Below are 12,063 nucleotides of genomic sequence, written 5' to 3'. Positions count from 1 at the left end.
GGCTATGAATACATGGGTTTGAATGGTCGCCTGGTCATCACTCCTCTAACAGATCGTATCTATCTAACCCTCACACAGTGTACCAAATGTAACCGTGCTGAAGCCCAATGAACCAGGCGTACTTGTGAAGTTTTCATGGTGCACGGGGCATCATTGTCACAGCTCCTCTGGCCTTGCCACAATGCTGGTTGCTCACAGATCAGTTGCAGGTTCCAGCAGTCTCTAACATGCAGGCTGATGCAAAAGGGGTTGTGGGGAGAAGGCAGGAGAATTGGGTTAGGAGGGAGAGGAGATCAGCCATGATTGAATGGCGGAGTAGTGATGGGTCAAATGGCCTAATCTTCTCCTATCCACAATTAAATGAGCTGTCATCCAGATACATGATTTCGTCTCTGCATGGAGGGGGGTGGGGGAGTGTTCCCAGAGACAGGACAATGGAGAATTATGTCGTCAGGGGCACGATATACTCCTTCCAAAATGATGAGATGCATAGACAAGGGGTCTTTTTCCAGAAAGAAAGCCGAGAGAAGGAAAAGAAAGGAGATTTACAGTGTTGCCAGGGAGATACAAGAGCAACATTTAGACAGACTCTTGCAGCTCTATTTACAACCTCATCTTACAGTCCTAGTTATTTGACAGGCAAGGACACTGATTGCAATCAGAATCAAGTGAAACGTGATCACCTCTGTGCATGTTCCCACAGTACAGGTAATCATATATCCTGGTGATGATGTTGCTGTTTTGGAAGTAGGATGAGGGGAATGGAGAGACATGAGAATGTAGATGATGGAGCAAGAAACAATGTGAGGTAGGAACACTGGGGAGAGAGGGGTGGAGAGAATTGTCCAGGTCTCAGGTCCTGCACCAGGGCTTGTTGCTATTTAGGTAGCAGGACTCCGGTAAACCTAAGCATATAAAATAACTTCACACCTGAGAGGTTGAAACCCCTCACTGCAGGTGAACAGCATCAGTGAGAGAAGCGGTTTGTGTGTAGTAGGTTTAGGTTTTGGTGCCACATTACCCACATTAATCCTTGTTGTTATCCAGCTTGTCTATGTACCTCGGAGGGGCACCGGCAGACCGCTGGGAACAGGCAAAACCGAGACAACTAAGGACGTGGCCAAGGCTCTGGGACTGCTGTGTGTTGTGACAAATGTGGAGAAGGCAGGATTACAAAGTAAGGATGTGAATCATTCCTGAGCAGAGGGGGCTGCAGATTCCTCTACTGTTTTCCATTCGGGCAACTGTTGCCTTTCCCTGTGCTCAATCAAATGGTTTGGCTGAAAGCTTTGACTGTCAAGGTTGTCATTATATCCAAGACCCCCTGGGCCTGTGGGGGGGGGGGACATTGCTTGACAACTTTCCCATGAGCTCCACCCTCTGGGTAACCATGCTTCTGTACTCCGTGCACGGTCCTTTGTTGACAAAATCTATAAAATAAGAATCCGGGATGGGATAGTTGTCCGGAGGAGGGCCTGGTAAGGTTACAAACCAAGAATGAAAGTGGGGCATCTGTCTCTGGCCTCTGACGTGCTCCAGGGACTACTTGAGTGTTGAGACACTTCAACAAACACATTTGAACGACCAGGACGATCTGATCTCTTGGGGAGATTACACAGTGATGACACTAAGTGTACAAGAAGGAACTGCAGATGCTGGAGAATCGAAGGTGGACAAAAGTGCTGGAGAAACTCAGCGGGTGCGGCAGCATCTATGGAAATAAGCAATGTTTCGGGCCGAAACCCTTCTTCAGACAGATGCAGGGTGGGTGGGGGGGGGGGGGGGGGGAGAGGAAAGAGGAGGAGGAGGAGCCAGAGGGCTGTGGGAGAGCAGAGACGTGGAGGAGACTGCAAGGGCTACCGAAAATTGGAAAGTCAATGTTCAGGCCACTGGGATGCAGACTGCCAAGCGGAATATGAGATGGCTCCTCCAGTTTCCGGTGGTGCTCACTGCTGCTTTGGAGGAGGCCCAGGACAGAAAGGTCGGATTCGAAATGGGAGGAGGGAGTTGAAGTGCTGGCCACAGGGAGATCAGTTGGTTAATCGGGACCGAGCGGAGGTGTTCGGTGAACGATCGCCAAGCCTACGCTGGTCTCACCGATGTAGACCGATCAGCTGACATCTAGAGCAGCGGATGCAATAGATGAGGTTGGAGGACGTGCAGGTGAACCTCTGTCGTTCCCGGAACGACTGCTTGGGTCCTTGAATGGGTCGAGGCGGGAGGTAAAGCGACTCGTGTAGCATCTCTTGCGGTTACAAGGGAAAGTGCCTGGGGAGGGGTGGTACGGGTGGGAAGGAAGAATTGACCAGGGAGTTACGGAGGGAGCGGTCTTTGCGGAAAGCAGATGGGGGGGGGGGGGGGGGGGGAGAGGAAGATGTGGCGAGTGGTGGGGTCACGTTGGAGGTGGCGAAAAGACGGAGAACTATTTGTTGTATGTGACGGCTAGTGGGGTGGAAAGGTGAGTACTAGGGGGACTATGCCCTTGTTCCGAGTGGGGGGATGGGGAGAGAGAGCAGTGTTTCGGGGTATTGAAGATACCCTGGTGAGAGCCTCATCTATGGTAGGGGAGGGGAACCCCCGTTCCCTGAAGAATTAGGAATTTCCAATGCCCTGGTGTGGAACACCTCATCATGGGAGCAGATGTGGCGTAGACGGAGGAGTGGGAGTAGGGGATGGAGTCCTACTGGAAGCAGAGTGGGAAGAAGTATAGTCTTGATAGCCATTGGAGTCAGTGGGTTTATAGTGGATGTCGGTCAGAAAGCTATCGCCTGCGATGGAGATAGTGAGGTCAAGAAATGGTAGGGAAGTGTCGGAAATGGTCCAGGTGTATTTGAGTGCTACTCGGTGTACTAAGTGTACATTTGTTAATAAAACATTCACTCATGTCTCTGCTGTCATTGACTGTCCCTCTGAATGACATCGCAGCTTGAACCAGTCATCTGCTCTCAATTTGAGTTTTTACTAATATGACACTAATGAATGTATATTGCAACACTTTGTTTTAACAAATCTAACTGGCTCCAATCTGAGGCCAATCGGTTCACTCGTAGTGTCCTTTGAAATGGGCAGGTGAGTCCCTGTGGACATTATTTATCACCTGCATGGAACATAGACGAGTGCAGACAGGGACAGACCCTGTGCCCATGCTGTCTGTGCTGGACATGACGCCAAGTTTAAACCTCTCCCCTCTGCCGCACGTGATCCATATCCCTCCTTCCCTGCATATCCATGTGCCTATCTAAAAGCCTCTATAACACCTCGATCGTATGTGCCTCCTGGCAGCGTGTTCCAGGCACACACCACCATTTAAACTTTCCCCTGAAACTTTGGCTGTGTAGTATTTGACATTCCCAGCTGAGGTGAACGGTAATGTACATCAGTGACTCTCCCCCATAGGCAATGGGCAATATCCGTCAGGCCTGGCTCAGTGTGGTGCCTGGGCTGCTTTGATGAATTACTCGGATTGAGGCTGCAGTACTGTCAGTTGTGTCTTCACAAATCACGACATTCGCAACGCACTCATACATCATCTAACCAAGTTCCAGGTAAGAACTACTCATTCTGAACTGTCTTTTTCTCAGACGCTGGTGGGACCCGCTGCGTATTTTCTGTTCTTGGTATCTAGTGTATGCAAAAACATTGTCTTTAACTTTTTCTTCATTCTGAAGGATTACTCTTACCATTTCCAAGAAATAAATACATGACCCATTTTTTTCTCACTCACTGTCCCAAATCTTATTTTGCTACGCTAATAATCTCTCTTCCTCTCCCATATCAAAATCATAGTCTTTATACTTGTATCTCTCTTTCTCCCAAAGACAAAAGAGGGTCGCAGTTACTGGACTCATGAACAAATAACGAGTGCTGGAAGAACTCAGTGGGTCAATCAAATTAATGGAGGCAAAAGGTGTACATTGACATTTTGGATAGAGACCCTGCACCAGGACAGAGAGAACAAGAGAGATTGTCAGTATGAAGGGGGGGATAGAAAAGGTAGTGACAGGTGGAACAAATGGGGAGGGGATGATAGGCAGATGTGAGGGGGGGGGTGGGGGGGATAAGAAGAATGAACAAACAAGCAAACCTGGTGGACAGGTGAGTGTGGGAGGAGAACTGCAGTCGGTGTGGGCTGCCTGTCACTGTGTGGGCTGTTCATACCACTGGCTTAGATGGGACCCAAGGGCAATGTGCACTAGCCCAACTTAAAACCCTCACACTCTCTCCCTCTCCCTCTCCCTCCCCTCTTCCCCCCCTGCCTCCTCCCTCTCCCCCTCCCTCTCCCTCGCTCCCTCCCCTCTCCCTCTCCCTCATGCCCCCTCTTATGATATTATAGTTCTTCAGACTGTCTCATTGCAGATTTCCCTGCCAGTTGGCCTATGGTGCACAACGACTGCTTATTTAGCGTAACTTTGACCATGGGCTCCCTGACTGTTTCATGAATACCCGGCTGTTTTGAATGTTTATAGTGACGTAATAAATGCAGGCAACCTTGCTTTGACTTTTCTTGCAGTTTGAAGGGCAGGAGATTTCCTTGGACAGCCGGATTGGGATTTTTATCACCATGAACCCTGGTTACGCTGGGCGTACAGAGCTGCCAGAATCGGTCAAGCTCTCTTCAGGCCCGTGGTCGTGATTGTCCCTGACCTGCGGCAGATCTGTGAGATTATGCTGTTCTCAGAGGGGTTTCTGCTGGCAAAGGTAGGCTTGCAGATTCACTGAATGTCTGAATAGAAGTAAGTTCAGCTCACAGAACCATTATCTTTTTTTTCAGTATCTGCAGATTTTAATTCTGGCAAAATATTATATAATGTATATACTATGTATATAGTTATTCTGGATTGTGAATGTTTATCAACATATCTCCCTTGACATTGCTGTGTTAAGTGGGGAGCACTTTCCTACAAGTACTTCTCTGTGTTTCCGAGTTGCTGCTCTCACGGCTTACACTTAAAATCCAGATGGAACTCCTTCCTGTGCAGTGCCACCTAATTTTGCTGCACAGTCGGGTTTGGTGTAGGGTTGTTAGGTTGCCATGGAGATCGAGACTCATCTAGAACCTTCCGTGGAATAACTGGCTTGTGATATTCACAATTCACAATCCAACTAACCCTCTGTTTCTTCCCACCACTGCTGCCAACCTGCAGCAACTTATCTCTCTCAGTAGGGACTGCATTATAGTGCACATGTTTATTTATTGGCTTAATTTTAACAGTTCTTCATCAGAATAAAACAGAAAGTGATAGAAATTGTGAGAATGGACCTTCGACCTGAAACTTGAACTCCTCTTCCCAGAGATGTGGCCTGACATTTTCAGTTTTATTTCAGATTTCCAGTACCTGTATCAGCATTTTTTTTTTTTATTTACTTGTTTATCGGAAGCCAGGATTTGAATGTTTGTATAACAGGGAATATGCTTTATTAAAATAATAATTCCTATATAAAAATAATGTTTAACTTCAATCTTTTTTCCTGTTAATTATAAATAATGAATTCACATTTGACTTTAAATGTTTTTTTCTTCTTTGAAATATAGATCCTTGCAAAGAAGATGACAGTGCTGTACAAACTGGGCAGGGAACAACTTTCAAAGCAACATCACTATGATTTTGGTCTCCGAGCTCTCAAGTCTGTACTTGTTATGGCAGGAGAATTGAAGAGAGGGTCCCCTGAAATCAGTGAGGTAAAAATTTCCATTGAATTGGGTGTGGAACACGTGACAATAAAAGACCTTTGAACGGGGAAATAGCTGACAGTCCACCTAATAGGCCTTGAAACTGCCACCTCACCACTTGACCTATGGAGATGGTCCAAGGCATTACAGTTTATTTCCCTTCATTCCTCAGCTTCTATCATCTTCTCCATGGTAAATACAGATGAATCATATTCAACGTGGCCAATTTGATCCTTTGGGGGAACATTCTCTCCTTAGACAACATTTGCACTTAAAATACGTCAAATTTCTTAAGATTCTCTTTAGCCTTGCTTGCCAAACCTAATCCACGTCCGGGAGTCACAAGAAACTGCAGATGCTGGAATTTTGAGCAAAAAAACAAAGTGCTGGAGGAACTCAGTGGGTCAAGCAGATAAGTCTCTGCCAAGATGATATCCATTTCTTTGATGCACACTCATCAAATGTAAGTGACCTTATTTCACTGTGCAGCATTGAAAGATGAGGTCAGAACCTTGGTGTTGTTCACTACCATAACCAGAGGTCTGTGTTACACAAAGGTTCAAATGATGCAGTGTCATAAGAGCCAGGGATCACATGTGAGTACCACACAATGCTTCCAAATCCTCGCTGCACATTGAAATACAGCATTAAAAACAGGTAGAAATCTTCCTCTCTGTTATTATCAATCATCAGAGAACTAAAGGAAAAAAGGAATGACTTGATGGGTCAGGCAGCATCTGTGGAGGGAAGTGGACAGTAGATGCTTCGGGTTGAGACCATTCATCTAAACTCATCTAGCAGAACCTCACCTGAAGATAGTGGCACGGGTAGATAAGGTGGTGAAGAAAGCCTTTGTGCTGGCCTTTATCAATCAGAGAATTGAGTGTGGAAGTCAATCATAAAAGATGAAATAGATGCACATTTGGATAGCAGTAACAGGATCGGTCCGAGTCAGCATGGATTTACAAAGGGGAAATCATGCTTGACTAATCTTCTGGAATTTTTTGAATATGTAACTAGGAAATGGACAAGGGAGAGCCAGTGGATGTAGTGTACCTGGACTTTCAGAAAGCATTTGGTCACATCCCACATAGGAGATTAGTGGGCAAAATTAGGGCACATGGTAATGGGGGTAGAGTGCTGACATGGATAGAGAAGTGGTTGGCAGACAGGAAACAGAGTAGGGATTAACGGGTCCCTTTCAGAATGGCAGGCAGTGACTAGTGGGGTACCGCAAGGCTCGGTGCCACCAAGGACACAAGCTGGGTGGCAGTGTGAACTGTGAGGAGGATGCTATGAGAATGCAGGGTGACTTGACAGGTTGAGGGAGTGGGCGGATGCATGGCAGCTGAAGTTTAATGCGGATAAATGTGAGGCTATCCACTTTGGTAGCAAAAACAGGAAGGCAGATTACTATCTAAATGGTGTCAAATTGGGAAAAGGGGAAGTACAACGGGATCTGGGGGTCCATGTTCATCAGTCTATGAAAGTAAGCATGCAAGTACAGCAGGCAGTGAAGAAAGCAAATGGCATGTTGGCCTTCATAACAAGAGGAGTTTAGGAGCAAAGAGGTCCTTCTGCAGTTGTGCAGGGCCCTAGTGAGACCACACCTGGAGTATTGTGTGCAGTTTTGGTCCCCAAATTTGAGGAGGGACATTCTTGCTATTGAGGGAGGGCAGCGTAGGTTCATAAGGTTAATTCCCGGGATGGAGGGTCTGTCATGCTGAGAGAATGGAGCGGCTGGGCTTGTATACTCTGGAATTTAGAAGGATGAGAGGAATCTTATTGAAACATATAAGATTATTAAGGGTTTGGACACGCTAGAGGCAGGAAATATGTTCCTGATGTTGGGAGAGTCCAGAACCAGGGCCACAGTTTAAGATTAAGGGGTAAGCCATTTAGAACGGAGATGAGTAAACACATTTTCACACAGAGAGTTGTGAGTGTGTGGAATTCTCTGCCTCAGAGGGCGGTGGAGGCCGGTTCTCTGGATACTTTCAAGAGAGAGCTAGATATGGCTCTTAAATATAGCGGAGTCGGGATATTGGGAGAAGGCAGGAACGGGGTACTGATTGGGGGTGATCAGCCATGATCACATTGAATGGCGGTGCTGGCTCGAAGGGCCGAATGGCCTACTCCTACACCTATTGCCTATTGAGATTTAGTTACAGTCATACAAAACAAATATGACGCCACATTGTGGTCTTTTGGTCACCGTGCTATAGGAAAGATCCCATTAAGCAGGAAACAGTGTAGAGATTTGCAAAGATGGTGCATGAACTCAAGGTTCTGAGCTGTAAGGAGAGGTTGGGTCGGCTAGGACTTTATTCCATGGAGCGCAGGAGACTGAAGGATTATATATTGTCGAGGTGAATAAAATAATGAGTGGAATAAATAGTGTGTGTGCAGTCTTTTTCCCAGGAAAGGAGTTCAAGAACAAAAGGGCATAGGTTTAAATTGAGGGGAAAGATTTAATAGGACCCTGAGGGGCACTTTTTTCGCATAGAGGAAGTATTTGTGTGATTATTGCCACACTTTGTCTTCTGCCATCCAGCCAACCTGCTATCCGTGCTAGTACCTGCCCTTTGATATCGTGGGGTCTCATCTTCCTAGGCAGCCTAACGTGTGGCACCTTATCAAAGGCTTTCTGAAAATCTAAGTAAACATCTACTGACTTTCCTTTGTCTGTTCTGCTATTTTCATTCTTCAAATAATTCCAGAAAATTTGTCAAGCAAGATCTCCCCTTCACAAAGTCATGATGACTTTGGCCTATTTTATCATGAACTAAAGTGTGCTTTATTTTCGAGGAAGCATGAATCATGTTTGATTTTGGTATGTTAGTATCTTGATGCAGGTCTAGGCTTACATTTGTGGGAGGTGAATTTTCCTGCAGACGTTTTCAATGACACATGATATACAGTTGCAAGATTTGAGCAAAGCATGTCTTACAATGCCACTCAATGTGATCTACTAGGATGTGGTGTTGATGAGGGCTCTGAGAGACATGAATCTTCCAAAATTCGTCTTTGAGGATGTTCCTCTCTTCCTGGGCCTGATCGCGGACCTATTCCCTGGGCTGGAATGTCCTCGTGTCCGTTATCCCAACTTCAACGATGCAGTGGAACAGGTCCTGGAAGAAAATCATTACATTTTATTGCCAGTACAGGTAAAGTCATTTCATGCTATATTTTCCTTTGCTCTTTAAAATTGTTTAAACTGAACCAATAATTTCATAATACCGTCAATGCTTTCAGTTCATGGATTGCTTCTTGCTTACTCTATCATTAAGTAAGCATCATATTGGAAGTTCTCTATATAGATAGCAGAGGCAGTTGGATTTGAACATTTCTAAACTGATGGTAGGGAGCTCTTAATAACCCTGCAAAACACTATAATCCATTTTGACTAACATCTAATGCTTCCTTTCTTAATTTGCTGAACAGTTGCAAATCTCATCATTTTTATAATCTCTCGGCCCCAAGAAGAATTATTAAAATATCCATTGCATAAACAGCTAATTGACTGACATTAAACTTTAGGTAAGATAATAGTGAAGCACAAAGTCAAAGATATCTTTCTTTTCAATTAATTGATGTCAGAAGGAATAGTAGAATTAGGCCAATCAGCCCATCAAGTCTACTCTGCCATTCAATCATGGCTGATCTATCTCTCCCTCCCAAACCCCCATTCTCCTGCCTTCTCCCCATAACCTCTGACACCCTTTCTAATCAAGAATCTATCTATTTCTGCCTTTAACAATATCCACTGACTTGGTCTCCACCGTCTTCTGTGGCAAAAAATTCCACAGATTCACCACCCCCTGACTAAAGAAATTCCTCCTCAACTCCTTCCTAAAAGAACGTCTGCTAATTCTGAGACCATGACCTCTAGTCCTAGACTCTCCCACTAGTGGAAATATCCTCTCCACATCCACTCTATCCAAGTCTTTCACTATTCTGCATGTTTCAATGAGGTATCCCCTCATTCTTATAAACTCCAGCGAGTACAGGCCCAGTGCCGTCAAAAGCTCATCATAGGTTAACCCACTCATTCGTGGCATCATTCTTGTAAACCTACTCTGGACCCTCTCCAGAGCCAGCGCATCCTTCCTCAGATATGGGGCCCACAATTGCTCATATTTCTCTGTGAGGCAACACGTCACCCTGGTGTCTTGTTTGCAGTCTGTCCCCCTACTTGTTGAGTCCTCAGTCACCATCTGCCTGTCTGACTACACCCCACCCCCCCCCCCCCCCACCCCCCAAACCTTCAGCCCTTGCTTTGTCAGACTGCACTAGGAACTCACAATGGCTTCCCCCAAATGGCCCTCCACTAAAGCCTGACACCCCTTCATTCGGAACTAACAAACCCTTAATCTCCCAAACTACTCCTCTTCCCAGTTCTGAAGTCTCTTGAGAACTAACAGCTGAACTGACAGCCTCGGTGTGTTAAATTAAACCTTTAAGGGCATCTTGGGTCTTTGTTTCTTCAACGAGAAAATTGAGTCATTCTTAATTATTGAGAATCTAAATGTAATGCAAAGATCTGATTGTGAAAATTGGTGAAAACCTGCCTTTATACAGGTGGATAAAGTGGTTCAGATGTACGAAACGATGATGACTCGACACACCACCATGGTAGTGGGACCCACGGGAGGTGGGAAGACTGTGGTCATTAACACACTTTGCCAGGCTCAAACAAGGTGAGATCCAATAAACACCACACTATTCGGGTGAGGAGACACTGCCACACAACATTCAGAAGGTGGAAATCCTAACCACTCAGGGACAAGTTATAGAACAGAGAGAGACCTGGGGTTAGAGGTACATCATGGACAGGGATGTATGCCGTGGACAGGGTGGTGAAGAAGGCATTTGGCTCACTTGCTTCTAAAAAATTGGAGGGCATAGGTTTAACGTGAGAGGGAAAGGATTTAGAAAACAATGATTTTCACACAAGGTGGTACAGACATGGAACGAGCCGCCAGAGGAAGTGATAGAGGCACGTACAAATACAACCTTTGAGACTCTTGAACAGGCATATGGTTAGGAAAGGTTTGGAGGGATAGGGACCAAGTGCAGGCCAATGGTACTAACTCAGTTAGGCAGCATGGTCGGCATGGACAAGTTGGGCCGAAGGGCCTTTTTCTGTGCGGTATAGTTCCATGACTTGTTTATGTAGATGCCTTTGTATAACACAGTGACAAGATTTAGGTTTATAATCATGAAGATATTCCCTTGTCTGGTTTGAAAACAATGTTTCTCAGTTTTCCCTCTTATCTTGTAGAATGTCCTTAGTGACAAAACTGTACACACTGAATGCAAAGGCCGTGAGTGTGATTGAACTCTACGGAATCTTGGATCCTGTCACTCGCGATTGGACCGATGGAATCTTATCAAACATTTTTAGAGATATCAATAAACCGACGGACAAGAAGGAAAGGAGGTAAGAATCCAATTCAATCCTGTTTGTCGTTTTCCTGCATGATCACTCACAACAGGAGTGGTTATTCCAACTTTTGATGTTGAGACAGACATTGTAAAGTAAATGTTACAATGATGCTTTTATTCAGCAACTTGCCGTGACGCTGCTTTTGTGTGTTTTTCAGGTATATTTTATTTGATAGTGATGTGGATGCACTCTGGGTGGAAAACATGAACTCTGTGATGGACGACAACAAGTTGTTGACATTGGCGAACGGGGAGCGGATTCGTCTACAAACTCACTGTGCCATGCTGTTTGAGGTATGTCTACAGGCTCACTCTGTTCACTGTTCACTGCTGTTTGAGGTACCGTGTACAGGCTCACTGTGCTCTGCTCTTTTTTAACCAAAAATAATGTAATCAATTATTAACAATAATATTTACAATGTAGAGACTCTATCCCCTACTCCCAATTCCCCCGTCTGCACCGCGTCTGCTCCCAAGATGAGGTGTTCCATCCCAGGTCATTGCAAATGTCTTCATTCTTTAGGGAATGGGGGTTTCCCTCTTCCATCATAAATGAGGCCCTCACTAGGGTCTCCTCCATATCCCACAGCTCCGCTCTTGCTTCCCCTCCCCCCAGTCCCAACAGGCACCGGGTCCCCCTTGTCCTCACCTTCACTCCATCAGCCGTCACACACAGCACATAATCCTCCGACATTTTCCCCACCTCCAACGGGATCCCACCACTAGCCACATCTTCCCATCTCCTCCGCTTTCTGCAGAGACCGTTCTCTCCACAACTCCCTGGTCAACTCATCCCTTCCCACCAAAACCACCCCCTCCCTTGGTACTTTCCCCTGCAGCCGCAGGAGATGCAACACCTGTCCCTCTACCTCCTCCCTTGACTCTGTCCAAGGATCCCGACAGTCTTTTCAGGTGAGGCAGAGGTTCACGTGTTCCACCTTCAA

The 12,063-nt window shown here is 45.8% G+C and overlaps 1 protein-coding gene across 1 annotated transcript in view; it reads left to right on the top strand.

Moving 5' to 3' along the window:
* dnah10 (dynein axonemal heavy chain 10) overlaps positions 1 to 12,063 on the top strand; it is a 140,706-nt gene that overhangs the window by 65,599 nt on the left and 63,044 nt on the right. Inside the window, 8 exon segments of the mRNA XM_033043074.1 lie at positions 3,476 to 3,545; positions 4,511 to 4,607; positions 4,610 to 4,698; positions 5,534 to 5,680; positions 8,647 to 8,838; positions 10,253 to 10,371; positions 10,956 to 11,114; positions 11,278 to 11,413. Coding sequence (XP_032898965.1) covers positions 3,476 to 3,545; positions 4,511 to 4,607; positions 4,610 to 4,698; positions 5,534 to 5,680; positions 8,647 to 8,838; positions 10,253 to 10,371; positions 10,956 to 11,114; positions 11,278 to 11,413 — 1,009 coding nt within the window.

Source organism: Amblyraja radiata, chromosome 25, assembly GCF_010909765.2.
Source record: "Amblyraja radiata isolate CabotCenter1 chromosome 25, sAmbRad1.1.pri, whole genome shotgun sequence".
Classification (NCBI taxonomy): Eukaryota; Metazoa; Chordata; class Chondrichthyes; order Rajiformes; family Rajidae; genus Amblyraja; species Amblyraja radiata.
This window is presented reverse-complemented; position numbering and strand designations above follow the sequence as displayed.